The 23,213-nt window shown below is 46.0% G+C and overlaps 1 protein-coding gene across 1 annotated transcript in view; it reads left to right on the top strand.

Moving 5' to 3' along the window:
* Window positions 1–441: 441 nt before the first annotated feature.
* Window positions 442–23,213, top strand: part of LOC311240547 (transmembrane protein 235) — a gene marked incomplete at both ends in the record, with an annotated part of 241,804 nt that continues 219,032 nt past the window's right edge. The window contains 3 exons of the mRNA XM_084329125.1: window positions 442–601; window positions 2,535–2,612; window positions 3,123–3,260. Of these exons, the coding sequence (XP_084185251.1) occupies window positions 442–601; window positions 2,535–2,612; window positions 3,123–3,260 (376 nt within the window). The remainder of the gene's footprint in view (window positions 602–2,534; window positions 2,613–3,122; window positions 3,261–23,213) is intronic.

The following is a 23,213-nucleotide window of genomic DNA, read 5'->3' as shown; positions in this document are numbered from 1 at the left end:
AAGAAGGACAAAAGAGCTCTGTTTTGATATCTAATTTTGCAACGTTTTTCGCCAAACTATATAAGTCCGTTTTACGTTTTCAGAGGAACAGTGTTTTCAAACGTTATTATCTATGGTAAGTTAAATATTGTTCAGTACTGTGTTCAGCAGAGGCGGAATCATTTATTGCGAATGTATCACATTCACACTCCAAGTGATTTGGATTGATTTTAAAACAGCAAATACGTGGGCTGTCCAAACACATTTAAAAACGGACTCATACGGTTGTTCAGTGCGAGGGTTCAAGGGTTCAAGAGCAGATGAAACTTGGTGATGGACAGGCACTACACGATGGAGCACGAACCTGCTGGAGAGCTTTTACGCATCACGTTGGTGGAGAGGTGTCCAAATAAAAAATAAGACTTTAGTTGGCGATCTCTCTACATTCTGGTCTCTAAGACAATGGGGTACGGAACCGTCGTTCTGATAGCTGGCTTTACGGGTTTGCTCAGTTTTACCTTCCTGGCCGTGGCAATTGGGACCGACTATTGGTATATCATAGACGTGGATATACCAAATATACCGAGTTCCCATTCCGGATTGTGGAGGATCTATGAAGAAGGTATGGTCGTGTATTTGACTCCATTCGTTTCAGTCATGACTTCATGAGCCAATATAGCCTGCATTATAGCTTATAACTTAATCAATAACCCCATCAACACCATAAACAGCATGAACTGACCTGCAGCAACGCGTTTCCTCCGTGAAAGTGGGCGAGGGAGACGCGCATGTTTACCCGTCTTATTTTCACAGTGCTTGTCCAATTATGTTCTCAGATAGTCATGTATTTGTACACCTTTACGCGCCAATTGCTGTTTTTTGTGTTCGTTTTTGTCAAGTCCATTGCCACTAGTAATCATACAATAGCAGTTAGACGTACTGCTTTCTTTTTTGCCTTTGTCCGAACAACACATACGCGTCTCTTCTTTCACTCTCTTAGCTCTATAAACATGTCGGGCTACTACAGGGCATTGTGATGTTTGTGGTGGGTTTTAGGTTAAAGTGACATTGATTCAATGTAGAAATCACACCAGAATATCGTTTTGGTTCAGGTTGAAAATTATATTTGGGATCAACGTTGAATTAATAATGACAAACTGGATTTCAAAGGTAATTCAGTGTAATTTACATTGACGCTTCAACATTGAGCCAACAGTTGATATCAGTTTGCTACCTGCATCATGGATAGGAGGCAAATGTTCCACGGTGGACTACAGTATTTACACGGGGGCTCAGATTTCACAATTTATGTTTTTTGCTAGAGGCTGAGCGTTGGTCTGGCCCCTAATGATTTGATTTCCCTATTAGCTGATTGCTGTTATTTATATTCCCACCAATGTAATGTAAACATGTGGCTGGTGGGTCTTGCTCGACACAGCGGGGAGACAGGCTGCTCAGACTGCGTTGAGCATTTGGAAAGGCTACAAAACCTGTAATATTGAGTGTAATATGGTCAGATAGCTGATGAATCACCACTTAAATTCTGTCACTTTTAAATTTATTTTATCCAATGATTAAGAGACAACATGACACATGCAGGCTGGATATAATAGCCACAGTCTGTAGCATTGTTGGTCATGATATCAGTTTTCGGATCGATACCAGGTGGAATAATATTAAATATTCAATATTCAATACTAAAACTTGGTAATGAGAGCCATTTGTTACATGTGCGAAATCAAAGTAAATGTTGCCGTTTTTTTTTGGTACATAGGGCATGATGGATTTCTCTAATGAAGAAAAAAAAATTATATTTCAATAATTTTTGTCCAATGACCACATAATTGGTATCTGATATGAACAAGAGACACCATACCCAATTGTTGTAAAAGCTGGTCTTTAGTTTTCAAATTGTCATTTTAAAGTTACAGCCAAATACGCAGTTTTTGTTATATAGTTGCATGGGGTGTTAAATGATTTCTGAGTTTAAATAAAGTATAAAGTTATACTACGCAATTCAGATAGAACTTAGTTGCACGTACCCAATTTGCATGGGCAAATTGCTTGTGTAATGCCAGCCTATAGACAAAGTTGTTATCATTTGTTTCACAGCCATTTGCATGATTTAATTTAGCTTGCAGATAGATAGGTATAGCAACGCCTGCAAGGTGACTGCCACAAGTGTCATGACACTGGTGCAATACACTGATGGTGATTCAGGCTAAAGAGCAAAAGGTATACAGTCTGTTACTCCAAGCATCTCGGTTCACAGCTGAAGCCAAGTAACGTGACAGCTCAATGTTCTTATACTCTACAGACAGCGTTCACCTGTTGCCAATGGGAGACACTATACACACAGTCTTGACTGAAAAATATGTACAACTACAGAAATTCAGTACATGTCAACACTCAAAAGTGTCCATACATTCAAATGAAAACACATTTGTCTAAATTGGAGATTGTAATTCAAAGTAAAGAGTGATGTTTTCTGGACGGACACATAGAGCCTTCCACATTGCTCATGTTTGCCCCTTTTTTCCCCACATTATTTCCAGGGGAAAATGGCAGCTCACTCATCCATTCCTTTATGGCAAATACCTCCACCTTTTCAGAGGTGGAGAGGCACCTTTTCGGTGAGTATAGCTGTGTTTTTCCACTGCACACAGCGTACATTCATTGAAAATGCTAATTCCAAAAGACAATTAAGTGTTTGTTAGGTTTCCTGGCAATGGAAATTGTGTTGAATGTGTCTGCCTCATAAATGATAATGAACTGATTATCTAACAGGCGTATTACCTTACTATGTTACAGCATGATATGTTCCAAAGCATATGTCAGTTAATATCTTCATACTGTTAGATGTTTCCTTCAACAGTGTTCAAATATAGACGCCTTATGAATAGGAAAAAAGGAAAAGCTTAATTCTCCCCTTCTGTTGTTTTAGAGTTAATTGGACTAGTAGACTTCAGTGATATGGAATGTTCCATTGAAATGTGTGTGTGTGTGTGTGTGTGTGTGTGTGTGTGTGTGTGTGTGTGTGTGTGTGTGTGTGTGTGTGTGTGTGTGTGTGTGTGTGTGTGTGTGTGTGTGTGTGTGTGTGTGTGTGTGTGTGTGTGTGTGTGTGTGTGTCTCTCTCTCTGCAGGGTTGCACAAGGTAGTAGTTATTATACTTCCTCTTAGCCTGGTCCTGCTAGTGTTCGGCTGGATCTCTGGTCTTGTCAGCTCTCTGGCACACAGTCCCAACCTGCTGGCTGCCTCAGCATCCTACTTCCTTTTCTGCAGTAAGTCCACCCAGACTATGCATTGACTCTTTCTTTCTATTGGACAATGAGAACGTTACCATGAATCCTGTATTATTCTGGTGTTGCTTTCTCTCCTCATACACACTATAGATTTACCACATAAATACTGTAGTCACTCACCACCATAGTATTTGTGTAGTGGAATATATGGTGCATCACTGTATTCCTGTGTTTTACCATTGAAATGCTATGTTTCTATATACTCTTTTACTGTTAACGAATAACGATGATGGTGGGATGATGCTGTGGGAGGCACAGGCCATTGGTTTTCACCTGAAGTCTCCTGTGCGACAGTCTGGATGAAACAATGTCTGAGTGCTCGCTTAGTTACCTTTGCCCAGTCGATTTCTTTGATCCAAAATTACCCTGGAGTTTCTCTCCCCAAAAGGTTCACACTCCTTTTGGAAAGGGAAGCAGAGCTTTGCCTACAAGTTGAGGGGGGGGGGGGTCTATGGTGATTCCCTATAGTATTTCTGTAGAAATTGGTAAGTGTGGCAATGCAGTTACTTGTCGAATTGGTCAGTGGCATGAAGTAGTTGTATTTGTGAACTGCACTGAAGAGTAATACATATGAAGAGGACCACAGCGATGACACTGTTTCAGGGTGGAATTTAGCTTTAAACCTATAGTGTTGTAAAAAAGCTAAAGGGTATTGTAAGGGTATTGCCTTCACCATAAAGATCAATTTATACTGCTGTGTTGGTCACATTGTATTGTGCTGAATATAAGATGTTTTCTTTTACTAGAAAAAAAATCTGAAAAGGGGGCATCATCTTATTTTCGGGGGCCATGACTTTTAAATGTCATTACTAGTTCTGTCAATAGATTAAAACTAATTAACTTCACAATTTTCTATAATTAATTTAGATTAAAAATCGCACTTTTCTACTTAAGACCGATGCTTGTAACAGATTACTTGAGTAAAATCATGGAATTAATGTAAAATCAACACAAAGAAAGTATATTTAGATTCAAAGACGATTTTAATAGCTTTCTTTGAATACAGTTTCTCTCCTGTGAAATACAAATGTTCAACAAAACCATCAACATTGACTCAGCTAGACCTCTTTCTTATATCCGCGGTGCTAACAGAAATAAACAACCCAGGCCTATGTTAAAGTGCAGATTGGCTTAGAGGACGATAATTTCTTGTATGAACTACCAGTAATTTAACAACAAAAATGTGTTCCATCTTCATGCCTGATGATTTTCAAAAAGGTGCATGAGTCAATGCAAAAAAAGTACAGTACTGTACAGCTCAATACATACAATTGTTAAGGGGATGCAGACCAGAGAAAGACTTTCGTCTTGTTTACATCAGGGTCCCCCATTTTCAATTCATCATAACATATATGACATACACAACATACAGATAGACAGTACTGCTACATCTATACATTTATGACATACCAGATTAGACATGCTTTAAAGGGGACATGCATTGCTATTCCTAGCACTATTTGGGCAACTTTACACAATTCCTGCGAGTCTATTGAACACATCTGTAAGGTTTAAAAAAAAGAAAAAAAAATCATTGTTTTATATTTCTAATGAAGTACTCAAAAGCCTAATTTTACAGCCTCAGGATTTCAGGCCATTTTTCGATGGGCTCCGCCCATACTAGCAGAATGCTTTGAGTGACAGCCACCCACCAAATAGCTCCAGCCATACTACTCTACTAACGCCAAAGTAAACCTAATACACAAACAAATATGGCTTAAGCAGGGCCGCCTGGGAGAAATGCGAGGCCCTGCAAGATTTAAACGCGAGGCCCCCCCCCTAAAAGGTACAGTCAACATATTCTTAAATAATAGCGCTGCCCGAGGCTGGGCATGATACAGTCAACATATAGCAAGAGAGAGAGCAAGAGAGAGCTCCCGTTCTACAGTCAATATACAGTGTTATCGCTGCACAGACCCGGCAATGCCCCTGACCCTCCACCAGAGCAAGGCCAGAGAGAGAGAGAGAGAGAGAGAGAGAGAGAGAGAGAGAGAGAGAGAGAGAGAGAGAGACAGAGAGAGAGAGAGAGAGAGACACACATTGGAAAGAAACAACCCAAAACCAGAGCAAATTGAAATGCTATTTGGCCCTAAACAGAGAGTACACAGTGGCAGAATACCTGAGCACTGTGACTGACCCAATACTAAGAAGATCCTTGACTAGGTACAGACTCAGCGAGCACAGCCTAGCCATCGAGAAAGGCCGCCATAGGCAGACCTGGCTCCCAAGCGAAGACAGACCCACTGCACACAAGATGAGGTGGAAACCGAGCTCTACTTCTTAACAACCTGCCCACTATACCAAGACATATACTTCCCACAAATTGCAAACACCCAAAGAGACTTTGAAAACATGGACAATAACTCAAAACTCCCATACCTACTGGGAGAAATACAAGAATGTGAAATAAAGCCCATTTGAATTGAAGAGAGAGAGATAGATAGAGCATGTCTGTGTGTGTTAGAAAGAGAGAGATAGAGAGAGAGCATGTCTGTTTGTGTGTGTGTGTGTTAGAGAGAGAGCATGTATATGTGTGTTAGAAAGAGAGAGAAATATATAGAGAGAGAGCATGTCATTTTGTGTGTTAGAGAGAGATATAGAGCATGTCTGTGTGTGTTAGAAAGAGAGAGAGAGAGAGAGAGAGCATGTGTGTTTGTGTGTTAGAGAGAGAGAGCATGTCTCTGTGTGTGTGTGTGTGTGTGTTAGAGAGAGAGCATGTATGAGAGAGATAAGCAAGACAGCTAAGATGAGCCCCTAAAGGATATTCAACTTTTAATGGAAGAACAAAACAGAAGGAAAAGATAACGTTACAAAGGCAACATGAATATACATAGATCCAAAAGGACAAAGATCAACACTTAAATCCAAAGAGAAGAGGGTCTATACCAGAGAAAACAAAGTAGCAAGGAGCCAACGGCCGACATCAGCTAAATAGGCTAACTGCAAATAGAGTAGCCATGTACTGACACCAGGTACACACCGTTAGCTACAACAGCTAGCCGGCCCGTTTGGCTCAATATAACGTTAGCTACGTTAGCTAGCCGGCCCGCTTTGGCTCATTATAACATTAGCTACAACAGCTAGCCGTCCCGTTTGGCTCAATATAATGTTAGCTACGCTGTGATGAAAAGGGCCTCGCGGGAAGGGGGGCCTCGCAAAAAAAAATTAAATAATAATAATAATACTTTTTTTTTTTTTTTTTTTTTGCGAGGCCCCCCTTCCCGCGAGGCCCTGTGCGACCGCACTGCTCGCACACCGCCTGAGGCGGCCCTGGGCTTAAGCATATGTTTTCGAACACAATACAATCCACAAAGGGATGACACCGAAGCAGGTACCCATGCCATATGATTTTGGGAAAACAAATGACAGGAAGAATAAGATTGCTCTCCCAATCCGTCTAACACACACACACACACACACACACACACACACACACACACACACACACACACACACACACACACACACACACACACACACACACACACACACACACAGCACTTGTACTAACAACGTTAATTAGGAACATAATCATTAATTCGCAATACACACAAGTAGGTCTACTCTACATAATAACGAAGCACAGAGCTAAGAACATTAGCTAAGCTACAGTAGCTTGCTCTCTCAGTCCGTCTAACACACACACGCACACACACACACGGTGCTTGCACTAACGACGTTAGTAACGTTAGATTTTCTTGGCGCAATAAACAGAGCTAAGATCCCCCCCCACAAAACACACACAAGGAACATAATCATTCATTCGCAATACACACAAGTAGGTCTACATATATACACCGAAGCACAGAGCTAAGAACGTTAGCTAAGCTAGCTTGCTCTCTCAGTCCGTCTAACAAACACACACACACACACGCGCGCGCGCACACACACACGGTGCTTGCACGAATGTTAGACTGTCTTGGCGCACACACACGGAAGAGTACCGTAATACACAAACGGATGAATGAACGAGGTCCTACTGCTAATTAACTAATTACGACGTACTGTATGTACTTACTGATTCGATGCTTTATTTCGGTCTCAAAGACTTAGGGGGCTTTCACACTAGCCATTCGGGGTCGAATCAGAGCGCGATCGCACCAAAAATGGGTGTGATCGTCCCTGATGAGAACGCTCCCCGCGTCCCCGGGGACGCTGATTCGCTCCAAACCTGGACCGCTGGAATAGGTGGTCTCGGGTGCGAACCAGCGTACCCTATGACGAAGCGGGGGGCGTGGTGTACAAGCTTGTACCAAAACACGGAAGAGGCTTGCTGTATCAACTTGCTGACACACACAATGTCATTACTGTAATGCTTTCATGCTTGCTTGAATTCTGGGTAGATAAAAACATACAGCAACAACTGGACAATACACACAAAAACGATATTTATAGGTGAGTTCAGACCTCAACCAAACAAGCATGTTGAGCCTCACGGCTCAGTGGATGAAAACATGAAGCCACGTTACAAGCCCAAGACTTCCCTGGCTCGCATTAGGCCTGGCAATCTTTTTTGCCATTGTGTCTATACATTGGTTTCTTGTTCTAATGCATTTATTTCTATAGACCAGTGACATGCAATATAATTGACGCAAGCAATGGGCTAACGTTAGCTGCTAAGTTACTCCATAAATAGGCTAAGCTAACTAGCGTTAGCCGCTAACCCAGGAAACGCTCAAAGCGAACTCCACGACACAAGTTCCATTCGTGAGAAAAGGGGGTGGGTTATATTGACAATGCTTGGCAACAGAGACTCAAAGATAACTTCATATTTATTGGTTATTCGTTTCTTTATATCGGGCATCCAGTTTCCATCCGTGTGTTCAACTCTTCCTGTGCTGACGTTCGAGAGTGACATCATCGCCTACGGCAGCTTACACGCTCAAAACGCAAACCGTAAACAAAAACCGGAGTGAACCAGACTGCAGTGTGTACATAAACCAGAGGGGGAGAGGGAGGGGGGGAGTTCGCACTGGAGTTCGCACTCAGGACGGAGCGAGGACGGAGCGGAGCACCCGTTCCTAATGAGAAAGCCCCCTTACAGGCTAGTTCCCTTCTTTAGCAACAGCCAGGAAATCACGGAAGCAGTTCTGCGTTGACGCTTCCAGGCTGCGTCTATTCGAATCCCAACTGGTTCATGCGTCGGCTACACGCTGCTTTAATAACACTGCATTATCGAGACAGCGCCCCTATGAGGATCTGGCAATGAATTCCAAGAATAGGGTAAATCTGCAGTGCCGCTCCGCTCTGTGACATTGAGTAGCCTCTGTATTACAATGGAATAAAGGCCAAAACAACCTTGCAGTTGCAGTTACACTTCCCGCCAGCACCCGCCGCACCCGCCGCACCCCCACTTCCCACGCCCCTGGTCAGTGCTGCTCTCTCTCTCTCTTGGGAAAATTGGGAAAATACTGCCCCCTATCGTCTCCCGGATGGTAATGCACCATTTTGGAATGGACTCAATTAAAATTGATGAGAAAAGAAAAATCCGGAATCCACATTTGACTCCTCAGGCAAGGAATCCGAGCCCATCGGACTCATTGTGGACTATCAGAACAGCGTGGAATACATATTTCCAGTATGCAGCGTTGGATCAATAAACGCGATCGATATTTGGAATGACGATTTGGGAGGAATTGGAATAATCTTTTTGGGGAACATCTGATCTGAGGTAAGGAATCTATTTTACCAGTCTTGGGATAATCAGAGCTGTTTTCACAGAGATATCAGCGTTTGCCCTATGTGTGTGTGTGTGTGCTGATCAGGAAATGAGAGATTCGATTTTTCAGCTCGCTCTAGCGTTTTAAATAGGCCGAAAATTTACGTTTTTTGTGTATTCCAGAATATTCCAGTAAAGGCTGTTTATCACGGACTCTTTATATTTTCCTGAAACAAGTGATTTTCAAAATGCTATAAAACGGAAATGAACCGATTAAAAAACTATCCGTTTCGACAATGTTGACTGCAAACAAGTCATTGATAAGCGACGGCCAGATTAGACACATAGCCATAATTTAAGACATACTGTAGATTATGCGTTCACAAATATGAGAGCGCTATCATTGAAGTGGGTGGCAGCATTCAAGGGGGTAAAAAGGAAAACACGGCTGGCACGGAAAGTGTTAAGCAACTTGTTTAAATCAAAATGTATTTGAATAACATAAATACAATACAACAATCAATCATAACAAAATAAATAAATTAAATAATACAAATTAAAGTGCAAGTGTTTAAATGTAAACAAAGAAAGGAGGAGAGGAGAGGAGGATGAGTCAGATGATCAGACAGACTTCTAGGTCTTTTGTTTGCTGTGTGTGAGAGGAGTGTGTGTGTATGTGTGAAACTTTATTTTAGATGGTGTACTGCATAATGCCATTAACGTTAAATGGGAAAGCTAGTTGGAACTTGGCTGGCTAGGCTTAAGCTCACGTTAGCACAGAGTGTCGTGTTTTTGCAGACTGACTAGCTAAGTAAGATTGTGACACACACTGCCACATTGAGTATATGTGCATATAAAAGCAGCAACGCTGTAAGCTTGGCGCTGTTGTTTAGCTAACGTTACGTTACATACAACGTATAACTGAAATAGCGTGCAGCAACGCTGTAAGCTTGCCACTGTTTAACGTTACATACGACATATATATATAAGCCTCAGCAATAGAGTTAGCTTAGCAAGCATTATCCATATCCATGAGACGTTCTGTTTTCCAACATGTAAGCTAACGTAAAAAATACAATACTATGGCTAACTATCTAAAACGTACCCATATTCCGCCGAAGTCACCATGGCTCCGAGTCCGGGTGCATTCTTTCTTCTTCTTACCTGGGCCGTTATTACAGAATGCAGTCAGGCAATGGAAACGATACTGAACCCCAGTACTTCCTGTAGTGCATTGCAGTTACAAATGAACATTTGCGTCTCTGATTTTTTTATACGACGCATCGTATAATTCCCCGTCTACGTTTTTTATGATCGAAGTCGTCGATTATGTCGACTAATCGTTGCAGCCCTAATTCATATTCTCCTTTGTTTCATCACAATTTAAGCAAGCCTAGTATTAGACACAATATTTCTGACACTGGGAATACATTCACTGAGGTCCATAGATGTCCCTAGATACCAAGAATATGCAAATGGACCTTGTAGAAGTGGAGCAATATTCCATTTACTTAGGTATGTATTTTAGGTGGATTTTCAGAAAATAGTGGTCCGGGCTTAGAGGTTAACCTCTTAAGCCCTAGCCATATTTTCAGAAAATTTGCCTAAAAGTACATACCTAAGTAAATTGACAATTGCTTGTGCATGTTCTTGGTATCTAGGGACATCTATGGACCTCAGGGAATGTATTCCCAGTGTCTGTTACTATTAAGGCCGGGCCGTTAACGGCGTTACCGGGCTAAGTTAACGGCGGACTCTTATCGCGCGATAAAAAAAATACAGCCGTTAATCTATTCTCAAAGTTGGACCTAACGTGTTGTTGTGATGACGTATTCAAAACACGGCTACAGTCACATAACGCTCCAGCTGTAGGGAGGGGCTGAGCAGTACCCACACTTTAGGTTAAGAAGCAGCTCTTCAGTCGGCTGGGTGGCGCAGCGGACATTTCACTCGTCACCAACGCAAGAGACACTGGGTTCGAATCCGGCTGTCGGCGTTGCCTCCGGCTTGGGCCGGCCGTCATACTAACTCAATTGGCAGAGTTAGCGGGTGGGAAGTTGAAGGGTGGTAGTCTGGTCGTTGTGAACAGCGACTCCTACAGGTCGGTTGGGGCGCCTGCACAGCAGACACAGGAAATGGCGGGGGTAGTGTGAGCCTCCCACACGTTACACCTCGCCAATGAGAGTCCGCGCTCTTCAGCCCTGCATTCTACAGCCTGTGATAACTCCTCTTGGGAGTCGCGCTGTTCTATGTAAACTCCGCGAGCAACGCGTCCAATAAATGCGTCTTTAACATGCTTTATATCCTCGCCATTACTATATGCCCGTCGCGGTTAAAAACCTTTTTAACTAACGTTAGCTGCTAACTAAGTTAAGCTATACGTTACCAGCTAAAAAGTGATGGGATCAGAGTCGGAGTCGCATGACGACACACCAGTACGCAATGCTGTGGAGAGGTACAAGGTAGAGCCAAGTGCCAGCTTGGATCAGTGTCCACTGAAGTGGTGGTCAGACCACACTGCTGTCTATGGTAAGCTGGCCCACATTGCCCTGAAGTACTTGGGGACCCCTGCCTCAACTGTCCCATGCGAGAGACTGTTCTCTTTATCAGGCCATATTGTACAGAAGAAGAGAGCTAGTTTGTGACCAGCCAATGCGAACAAGCTGGTCTGCCTGAGTGACTGGTGGAAGAAGGAGAAGTAGAGATTGGACTGATTTAGTTGAGCTATTGAGTGACTGTACTGGTAACATTATTTGTGTTCTGAATAAAACAATTTATTAAACACAAGTACATCTTATTGAACATTATTTTGATATTTCATTACCAATTATCATAGGAAAACAGCTTTTTCAAACAGTCTGTAATGCATTTTGGAAACGGGAGATGGGCTCATGGTGTAATGGGCCACCTGGCCTGAGAAACGTAAGGAGGAAAGAAAAAGTAAGGACTTACTTCTGGTCATTATTTTGGTAGAACACACATATTTTGAATGCCTTCAGCAGACTTCAAATGAGCCATTTTAATCTAGATGAATCTAGATTAACTCCAGGATTGCAGATATATTCATCTAGATAATTTTTTTTATCTATGCCCACCTCTAGTTACTATGCTTGAGTAAATTGTAATGAATCAAAGGAGAATACCAATTATTATTATAATATTTTTTTTCATCCTTGATTCTTCTCTCTGGAGAAGACGGTAAGCTAATTTCCCAAAATGTTGGTGTGTTCTTTTAACTGGGTCCATCCAAGCTGCATAGGCTCCGAGTCAGTCTTCGGGCCTTCTCGGTTAGACTCTGGAATGAGAGGGGGTACCGACCGGTGTAAGGTAGCAGGTAACGGAGCAGACATGGTATGTGCCAATCACGGAGGCGGTTGTCAATGCGTATTGACAGGGAAATGAGATGTTCAAGAATGGTGGTTTCCTCAAGAGACACAAGTTATACATCGTGTAGCTCCGCTCTGCGTCTATTGCAATACTCTTCATATCCAGTATTGATACTGAATAAATTCTCACATGCGGCCACACCCCCATCCGCTACCTACATAAGCAGGGGTGTGGCCATACCATCAGCTCCTTCTTCAGTTTTCACCACGTCAAGTGCCTGCAATGTACCACACTTTGAATATGATGGATTTTTGAAGAAAGGAAATAGGAGATGAAGGAGCTACATTGACATTATATCTTTGTTTTCTCTCTCACTATTTTCGAGGAAATACAGCGATAATGTCTTCGCCACTGGGGTGTCTGGAAGATGATGATCATTCTGACCTCCACCGGCTTTTTCGTATTAGGGGCTCGCGTCGCTGGTCTAATCCCCACCTGCAGTCCTCCAAGCTGCAGCTGGACAGGTATTACCTCCGGTTCTGCAGCTGGACTGTGCAGGAGGGGCGACGGCTGTTGTGAGAAGCTAGCTACCTCTCTGGGTGAGTGATGATTTTGATATGCGAGTGCCAGTTGTGTTTCTATGAGGGGATTAGCTGCACGATTTACAAAAGCCTGGTACCCTTTTTCTGCCTCTTAGGCGGCGGAAAGAGGGTCCTGGTTTGACGCCCACGGTAGTCAAACTAGTGGGCCGTGACCAAGATCTGTGGTTAAAACCCCCGGATCTTTGGACGAGCGGATTTCTCTCTGTCACGTGAATGGCCCCATCTTTCAAGTTGAATGTTACCCTAACACGAGGAAAGTGGGTTTGGTGTTTCGTTATCGGAAGCTCCACGCCCAAATCGGCTGCAGCCCATAAGGGAACTGTGCCGACACCGCTGTATATCTGTTAATCACCGTTCTGAAAACTGTGTTAACTTCTTTTTATCTTCTCTCTTAGGATGAGGAGGGGGACAGTCGGCGGCTGTCTGAAGTGTTGGCCTTATTGTTCTCTCGTTGTGCAGTTCGGTGATAGCTGCTTAGCTTGCATTCTAGCTGGGTGAGTTACCTGTTAGCCAGTTAGCTGTAAGCAGTGGCGCTAGCTCGTTACGTTCGCTAGGCTAGGAACTAGTTGGCCTGAGTTGGCTGTTAGCTTATGCTACACCGTTGAACATTAGCCGTGAGAATAGCAGGCCATAACACTCTGACTACGACGTCATCTTTGACAGAGGATGTAGTCGGCCCTACACCATGATCGGCTGTTGGAGGGGGGCGTCTTAGCTTCTGTTGCCCCCGCCAGCGAGGACTTTCGTCAACGTGGAGACCAGTGTTGCAGTCCTCTCAGCCTGCGTTCATGGTGTAGGTAAGGGTCCTTTGGACACTTAACGCCTCTTCCTTCCTTCCCTTCTAAATGTTTTGTAAATAACGATGTTTTTTTTCCAAAACGTATGTTGCTTCACTACATTGGGGATGCGACATGTGTTGTGTGTGAATTGTCTTGTCGCTGGTATAGCTTTCTCTACCTAGAAAATCGGCGTTGTTTTTTACGCGAGTAAAAATGAACTGGTTTGGTTGTGATGAGTAATTGTGTGTTCATGTAACGTTAGACAACGTAGTTGAGCTCACAACTAGCTGGGTTAATAACCCTGCAAAGCTATGCTTAGTGACATGTGATCGAGGGGTGAGTCCTTCTCTCAGCCTGTGATGACAATAAACAGGTAGCGTGTTCACATATTAACAGGGCGGTACCTGTTCAACCTAGTCGTATCAGGGGTAAGGTGGTGAGGGGTGATCCCCCCGGTTTCCCTGGGGCCTCCCCCTCCTCTCAAACATGTTTTTGTTTACAATATGTTGTTTCACTATGTTTGTGGGGATACGGTGTAATCCCTCAACTTCTGCTTGGGGAAAAGAAATTTTCCTAGGGAAAAGATTGTTTGGTCGCTATCATGTGGACTTAGCAAGGCCTGTGGCCAGTACTTAATCGAGGACTTGTGTCTTCTCTCGTTATGAAAAACAGCGTTCCTCTTACGGTAGTGAGAGTGTACTTTTGCCTTTTTTGTTGTGATGGAGGGTTGTGTGTGTCGTTAAGATCCACAACTGGGTTAGGTGTTGGCCTACAGAAGTCACATGTGTAAGCTCTGGTACCGGGGCTCTTAAAGGGGCCCTCTCTGGGTCTGTGTTTTTCTTCCTTTGAAAAATTCAGATGGCAGGTTCGCACATGAGTATGTGAAGCTGTTAACGCTTCATGTAGCATGCTATGACTGGTGTCATGGCTCTGCTTTGTCATTACATTGTATCAGGGGTGAGGGGTCATAAGGGGGTGAACTGGTAAAACCTTCCTCCCCTTTTTCTGATTGGTCAGGGGTTAAAACCCCCTGTCCTTCGGGCTTCCTGTCACGTTGCTGGATCAGCGCGTCACAGGGTAGGGGGGGGGGGGGGGGAGGGAGTTTCCTGGTTCCACACCATATTGGGCGGTGGACCACGGAAATTCCCCCGCCATAGAGTACGTCACTGGGCGCGTTTCTATTGGTAAGACTTCCGTGGGTTATTCAGGCTCCATGTTGTGGACCTCTGTTACAGGGAGTTTCAGAGCCTCCTCCTCAGGGAGTTCAGAACCTCCTCCTTAGGGAGTTTCAGAGCCTCCTGTGAGTTCAGACCCTCCCTCCCAGTGAGGGAGCCTCCTCAGAGTTTCAGAGCCTCCTCCTCAGATTGTCAAGGTGAGTAGAACTTAAAAAGAAGTTCTGCTCTGTTGTATGTGTATTGAGCTTGGTGGGTGATGCAACGCAGTAGAGACGTTTTGTTCTTCTGCTCTGCTCCCTACTGGTAGTGTGTGTATTGGGTCAGAGCCTCCTCCTCAGGGAGTTTTCAGAGTCTCCTCCTCGGTGAGTTCAGAGCCTCCCTCTCAGTGAGGGAGCCTCCTCCTCGGAGAGTCCTAGTCCAATTGTTACATAGCTCAATGTTGCAATATGTCTTTTCAATCTATTGCTCACGTGGGAAGTCTCTCTGGGGGTTCCCCGTCCCCTCCTTTATGGAGCAGGTTGACGGGGTATTGTTTAGGGAGTTCCCTGACTCCTCGCCGGTAATGGTCTGTTGAGTCATAGTTTTCCCCCCGTCATAGGGTAGGTTGCTCCCCGTCCCCTCTTTTATGGAGCATGGTTGATGGGGTGTTGTTTTCCCTCAGCCGCGTCGTATGGGACCCATGTCCATATTTTTTTCTGCGAAAAAAGCTGCTTGTCGTTCTTCTCCCAGTTGGCTTGGAGGAACGGTATCTGGTGTCTTGTTAGACTATCCATTGATGTGTTTTGGGTCTCGACGTGTACATAGTGCTGGCCCTGGGTGCTTCTGATAGGAACCACGCATGGGCTTGTGCGCCTTGGTTGCTCATCATTGAAACAGCATTTTTATGGGGCAACTGGGATGGAGTTTGTCTTTTCCGAGCGCCAGTTTACTAGGTTTGTCTCGACGAATTCTCATTCATATCTGGGGGATGTTAACGGAATAGATCAAAGCATAGGTAGAGGGGTCTCACGCCCTTGGGGTGGGCCACCGAGCGCGGTACGAAAGGGACCGTCTGGGTGGCGCCCTCTATAATGTTTTGGATGGACACGGGTACCTACCCCCCTCCTAGGGTTGGGGATGGCGCCGTGATTAGGGCACGGGACTGATTCTGGTCGCGCCGGTCCAGGTCAGTTAACCCGTTGTCCGCCGGGGACGCAGATCTGCTGTTCTGGTACCCTGAGGGACTTGTGCTTTTTTTCGGGGGGGGAAATGCCGGGTCGGCCCGGGCGTTGCAGGGTTTGACGTTATGGAGATATTTGTGGTTGTGTTACTACGTATTACCCCTCACTGTTGCTTGGTCCATGTTGTGTTGTACCTTGCGCTGCGCTAAGGGAGCCTGGTCCTTCTCCATTGTTTTCGCCCCTCTCTTCTCCTGCTTAAGCATGGCTGGGAGGGGGCTGTTGAGGTGATTCTTATAGAACTCCTCTGGCTTCCCTGTGTACGTCCCGGTCCGCCGGGCCCGGTCCGAAATTGTTTTCGTAGACCCGTAGGCCTGGGTTAACCCCTTTTTGAAAACCGAAACACTTGTACTGCGGTATAGCCAGTGTATACACGCAGTTGTGTTTGAGTTTTTTCTTGAGGGGTTATAGGAACAACCGCCTCATGTTAGAACCAAGGGGGTGGTTGGTTCCCTGGTGTGTTGGTAGCGGAGTCAACTCTCGGGGTTACCTGTGAGTGTGCCCCCGCACTTTTCATGACGTCTGCCAATCATGTCAGCCTTCTCTGCCTCGGCCCCTCTAGAGAGTCGAGGGGTTTTTGTGGAGGCTGTGACATGGTGCACAACAATGCCAGCATACGCCCCTTCCGCCGGGGTGCTGTTTCAGCAGACCCCTTTGGCGCCTGTTTAGTCCGCAGTGCTCCAGGCTCAGGTCGAGTGGCCTGTTGCCTGGATTGAGGGATCGACCTCTTTTGGGGGTCGTCTCCCCGGTACGCTGCCTGCTCCCGCTGTGGGTGTAGCCTCTTGAGTGCTTCGTGCTTACAGCCATACCAACCTGAACACGCCCGATCTCGTTCGATTTCGGAAGCTGTGTAGGTTCAGGCCTGGTTTGTACTTGGATGGGTGACTGCCTGGGTATTCCAGGTTCAGTGAGCTAGGCGGCGTGCTATGGGGGGAGGGGCCTGCTCTTGGATGGGCCCTGTCCGAATACGCTGGCGATGTGGGGGGCGGTGTCACTAGTGACCGCCTGGTGAGGTCTAGATGCTGTGGCGTCATTGGCCTCTCCAGGCCCCCTTTTTCCGGGGGTCCAGTCCCTTCTGGGTCTGGGTCCTCCTTCGCGATCCGCTGCTACGGCCTTGCCACGGGGTTGGGCTTTTGCTCTTGACCCCGTGATGTTAGGGGTGGTAACGGGGGTTTGTTCCTTTTGTGTAGTCGTGGGTATGCCCCACGGTCTGCTCACCCTGTGCGTTGAGTTGCTGAAGTCTCCTCTTCGCGCAGTCGGATCCGACACCCTCCCGTCCTCCGCTAGGGGGGTTCGGGGGGCTTGGGTCCTCCCCGGTTCTGATGGTTGTGGGGGGCCTCAGCGGGTACATTTGTCGAGCTCCGCTCTGCTCAGCTCCTGTGTTGCAATAGACGCAGAGCGGAGCTACACAATGTATAACGTACGGTTATGTATATAACCATAGTTGTAGCGGCAACATGCCAGAATGCCGCTTCTTGGTGTAGACGGGGAGTGAATCCATACGCGCTCAACGTCCAAAGAAATAGTTTTCCACACATTAAGCTCCGTTATCAGACACCGATGTGGTGACCCGATTTAATTAGAATAAGTAGGTTACATGGGAGGGATGATCACAGTGATCCTAAAACGTCATATAACCTGGTCTAATTGCTTAAAGTGTAATCTAAACAGTTTCCGAAAGCGTCCTGAAGCGGTAAGAAAATCATATGGTTTCCCCATCGGCTACCGCCCAACAGCTGATTCCTATCACCTATCTAATGATCTCCGCTGCGCTGTGCCCGATCACCCGACAGGTGCAGGTGATCCACTCACAGCGCCACAGAGTCCACCCAACAGGCTACACAGAATCATAACCTTCCCCTCAATCATAACATTCCCCTCAATCATTACATTCCCATAAATTGTAACCTTCTATTGATAAAAATAATGATAATGATAATAATAATACTAATAATAATAATAATAATAATAAATAACAAAAAACACTCATTCGGCCTTTACACCGGCCCCTAATTGTGCCTACACAATTACAAAATATGGTCGGGCGAGTGTTCATTACAGCTGGCAATCCTCCTTTGACTCCAGTAGTAGGCAAAGCTTCGTGATTGGCCTCTGTAGCACATTGGTCTTGGTCTTCACCCTGACACTTCGTACCAGGCCCTTGTTATCCGGAAAGGTTTCCAGGATCCGTCCAAGCGGCCAGGAATTCCTGGGCGCTGTGTCGTCCACTATGACCACCAAGTCACCAGGGGCGAAGTTCTCTTTCTGGGTCTGCCACTTACATCTTTCCTGCATCATGGGCAAGCACTCCCTCACCCAGCGTTTCCAGAAGATGTCGGCCAGGTATTGTGCCTGTTTCCACCTTCTGCGGGTGTACATATCCTCCTTCTCAAATACACCTGGAGGCATAACAGGTTGTCCCTTCAAGAGGAGTAGGTGGTTTGGTGTAAGGGGTTCTAAATCTTTGGGGTCGTTGGACACCGTGGTAAGTGGGCGATCGTTCATAATGGCTTCCACCTCACACAGTGCTGTGAGGAGAGTCTCATCATCCACCTTTTGTTCCTTCAGGACCGACTGGAGGATCCTTTTTGTCGACTTGATCAACCTCTCCCATACCCCACCGAAGTGGGCCGCAGAGGGGGGATTGAAAATCCACTTTACTCCAGAGTCCGCCATTATGGTGCTAATTTTAGTTTGGTCCAGCTGCTTGAGGGCCTGGTTTAGCTCTCTCTGGGCACCAACGAAATTGGTCCCTTGATCCGTCCTTATGGAGCGTACTGGACCCCGTCTGCAAATGAATCTTCTGATGGCGTTTATACAGGATGCAGTGTCGAGGAAGTGTGCTACGTCAAGATGAACGGCCCGTGTCACTAGGCAAGTAAAAATGACACCCCATCTCTTGACGGTACTCCGTGCTCTCTTTACCTCTATGGGGCCGAAATAATCAATACCCACATGAGTAAAAGGTGGGAGGTCCGGCGTTATCCGATCCACGGGTAGGTCTGACATTTTCTGTACACCAGGCTTGGCTAGTACACGTCTACAGACTACACACTCCCTAATGACCTTCCTGGTCATGGAATTAGCGCAGGGTAGCCAGTATCGCTCCCTTAGCCTGGAAAGGGTGTGTCCTCTCCCAGAGTGTTGCAGTTGTTCATGGATCTGCCTCACAATCAAGCCTGATATGCGAGTGTGTTTGGGCAGGATCAGTGGGTGTTTCTCTTCCACTGGCATGGCCATTTTGTTCAGCCTACCTCCCACTCTCAGCAATCCATCATCCAGGAGAGGATCCAGTCTTAAAATGGAGCTGGATAGCTTCACAGATTTTCCCTTCCTGAGGGATGTTATCTCGTCCTTGAAGTGCTGCTCTTGAGAGTAGCGTATGAGCGCATGCCTGGCCTTAGTCAGTTCCTCTACTGACAGGCTAGTTTGCACTATGGAGTCGGTGGAGGCTTGATCCATGCTAGGGCCTGGCTCCTTCTTTTGGAGCCTGGCTCGAAGTAGTCGTTTTAGTCTTAGGAACCACGCAGCTGCTCTTGTCAACCTATTCCAGGTTGAGTAGTGCCCAATCAGCTGACTTGTCGGGTTCGCCTCTTCTACCGTAACACTACTTACAAAGACCTCTTTCTTGACTTCTGGGTAATCTTGGTGCACCGAACCATATAATTCCTCTGGTCTATTCGGCCAGTGCTCCTCTCCCTTCTGTAGGAATTCTGGGCCACTGAACCATTGCTTTGACCTGAGCATCCTGTCAGCATCCAAACCTCTTGATGCCTCATCTGCAGGGTTCTCCTTCGAGCTCACGTACCTCCATTGAGATGCCGTGGTGAGGTCCTGAATAATGGCGAGGCGATTGGCCACAAATGTCCGAAATCGTCTTTTCTCATTGTAGACATATTTTAGGACTGTCTGGCTGTCTGTCCATAGTACCGACTCTTTCAGTGTCAGGTGTAGCTCTTTTCTGAGCATTCTGTCCATACGGGAAGCCAGAGTAGCTGCGGCAAGTTCCATCCGAGGGATTGTTACTTGTTTCAGAGGGGCTACCCTTGCTTTTCCCATCACAAATGCCGTGTGTATCTTGCCCTGGTCATTTGTGTACCTTGCGTAACTCACTGTGCCGTATCCTGATTCGCTTGCATCGCAGAAGTGGTGGAGTTGAACAGCTTCCAGTTTCCCAAAACCGGCGGGTTTCATGCACCTGTTTATCCTGAGCTCTGACAGCTTGTCCAGGTCTGAAAACCACTATTTCCACCGTTTTGCCAGTGGCTCCGGGATATCTGTATCCCATCCGCACTTGTTCCTGCAGAGCTCTTGAAGAATCATTTTTGCCGTGAGCACATAAGGAGCTAGGAAACCAAGTGGGTCATACATGGAACATACAATGGAAAGAATGCCTCTCCTGGTTAGGGGTCGATTCCTGATAGTAACTCGGAAATTGAATGTGTCACTTTCAAGGTTCCATTGGATGCCTAGAGCTCGTTCAGTGAGTGGTTTCTCCCAATCAAGATCCAACTCAACGTTCTGCTTGGCCTTGTCCTCTTCAGGGAGGCTAGCCAGCACCTCTTTACTGTTGCTCACCCATTTGGTGAGTCTGAATCCACCTCTTGCACATGCTTCTCTGAGTCCTTCTGTCAACTTGACGGCTTGGCTCACTGTCTCCACCGACTTCAGGCAGTCATCAACGTAAAAGTTAGACCTGATGGTATCGGTGACTTCTTGGCCGTAATGATCACTGTTATCCTCCGCTGTCTGTCTCAGAGCAAAGTTGGAACAACTAGGTGAAGATACGGCACCGAACAGGTGTACCTTCATCCTGTACTCTTCCAGCGGCCGGGTGATATCGCCATCTGGCCACCATAAGAATCGGAGAAAGTCAATGTGATCTGGATGGACTCTGACCTGATGGAACATTCCTTGTATGTCTGCCATGAAGGCTACTTGGTCTTGACGGAATCTTAACAACACTCCTATTAGTGTGTTTGTCAGGTCTGGACCCTGAAGCAGTTCATCATTGAGTGATGTGCCTTGGAATGATGATGTGCAATCAAACACCACTCGTAATTTCTTCTTTCTTTTGTGATACACCCCGTGATGGGGTATGTACCAGACATGGCCATCTTTTTTGCTTAGCTCTTGAAGAGGTACCTTCTCTGCGTAGTCCTGGCTGATTACCTCTTCCATGAAGCTTTTGTACTCTGCATGGTACTCCTCATTCTTCCTGAGCTTCTTTTGCAGGCCTATGGCTCGTTGTGTCGCCACCTGTCTGTTGTTGGGCATCATCACATCTCCCTTTCGAAAGGGGAGTGGCAAGTGATAATGACCATCTTTTAAGGTTATTGAACTGGTGGCGATTTTTATGAACTTTTTGTCCTCTACCGATGGCTCATTCTGCTCATCATGGTGCTTTTCAGAAAAGTCCTGATTGTATTGTTCCACAAGCAGGTCCTCCAGTTTCGCGATTGATATTCTATTTGCTGTGGCTTTGGGTCTTCCCATCTCATCCACCGCGTTGATGTTAAGTGGACCACAAACCGCCCATCCCAAGAGTGTCCTCACCGCATATGGCCCGTCGTCCTGACTGTTTATGACCTGCCAAGGTTCCATGGCTCTTGGGGTATTGACTCCAATCAGAAGTTCCACCTCTGCATCAATCTGAGTGGTGTGAACATCTTTCAGGTAGGGCCATCTTTTCAATTCCTCTTGAGTAAGGATGTTTTCCTTTGACACAGGGATGGCTGGTTGCGTGTAAATTGTAGGCAGTGCAAGAAATGTGTCGTCATCGATGTTGCCTACCTCCAGGCCTGATATCTCATATGCCGGGACTGGTTTCTCTTGTGCCATGGTTGTAAGGAGAATTGAGGTTTTCCGGCCCTTAGCATTCAGCTTCCTCATGAGGCTCTCTGTGCAAAAGGATGCCGAGCTGCCATGGTCCAGGAAGGCATATGTAGTTATATACCTACTTCCGTCAGCTTGTTTCACCTTAACTGGCACGATGGCTAAGGCACAGTCCTTACCGGCCCCATTATCTTCACCCAGCCTCACCAGAGCACTACCCACAGTTTTCTTGGTCACGGTTGGTGTCCTCACCTGTTGAGGTGTTTTCACCTTCCATGTCGTAGACCTGACTGTTCCCTTTTGATGGCCTGGTCCTTCTTGGTCATTTGTCTCTATGTGTAGCAGAGTCAGGTGTTCTTTCTGGCAATGCTGACACCTCATCCGCTGGCTACAGTGCCTACTGAGATGTCCCTTGGTGAGACAACCAAAACAAAGTCCTTTCACCTTTAAGAACTCTATTTTGTCTAGATGTTTCTGAGCTCTTATCCTCCTGCAGGCTTCAAGTGAGTGATCGCCTGCACAGTACAAGCAAGGAGTTCTAAAAGCCACAGAGCCATCTGCCTTGCATCCTACATTACCGACGGTTGACGGTATGTTTGTGGCCGGTGTCACTGTCGTGGCAAAGCTGCTTCTCTCCTTTCTCTCTTTAACCGGTGCGGCTGATGCTCCTGCTCGTGCTTGCCATCCAGAGGCTGCCGTCTTGAGGTACCTTGGGGCAGCTCTGTCAGTACCATAGTCTTGAATATCACCGAACAATGGGTCGGAGGCCATTTTGGCTTGTTTTTCCAGGTAAGCCACAAGGTCCTTGAATTTGGCTCTTTGCCCAGTGCGCTCCTGGATGTCGTAGGCTGTTGACCTCCACCTTTCTCTGATCCTAAAGGGTATCTTGGATAAGATCAGTCGTAGGTTAGATGGATTGTCCAGCTCATCCATATAGTGGAGCTCCTGCATTGCATTACTGCATCCTCTCAGGTAGAGGGCGTAGGCGCGCAAAGCCTGACTATCCTCCGGTTTGATGCTGGACCAGTCCAAGGCCTTCTTTATATAAGCATTAGTTATCCTTATTTCATCACCGAAATTCTCTTTAAGTAGTCTTTTGGCTTCCACATATCCATCCTGTGGATGCATGTGTAGGCAGCTCCTCACAAGATCTTTAGGTTGCCCTGTGATGTATTGTTCTAAAAAGTAGAGTCTATCTTGCTCGCTGGTGGTTCTATTTTCTATGCCATACTCGAAGGCTCGCATGAATGACCTAAAGTTCATAGGATCTCCGTTAAACATGGGAATCTCCCTGGTTGGGAGTAGCGCCAGATTCTGCTGTGAGACAAGTATATCTGC

The sequence above is a fragment of the Notolepis coatsorum genome, assembly GCF_963971535.1.
Source record: "Notolepis coatsorum genome assembly, chromosome: 14".
NCBI classification, from domain to species: domain Eukaryota; kingdom Metazoa; phylum Chordata; class Actinopteri; order Aulopiformes; family Paralepididae; genus Notolepis; species Notolepis coatsorum.
This window is presented reverse-complemented; position numbering and strand designations above follow the sequence as displayed.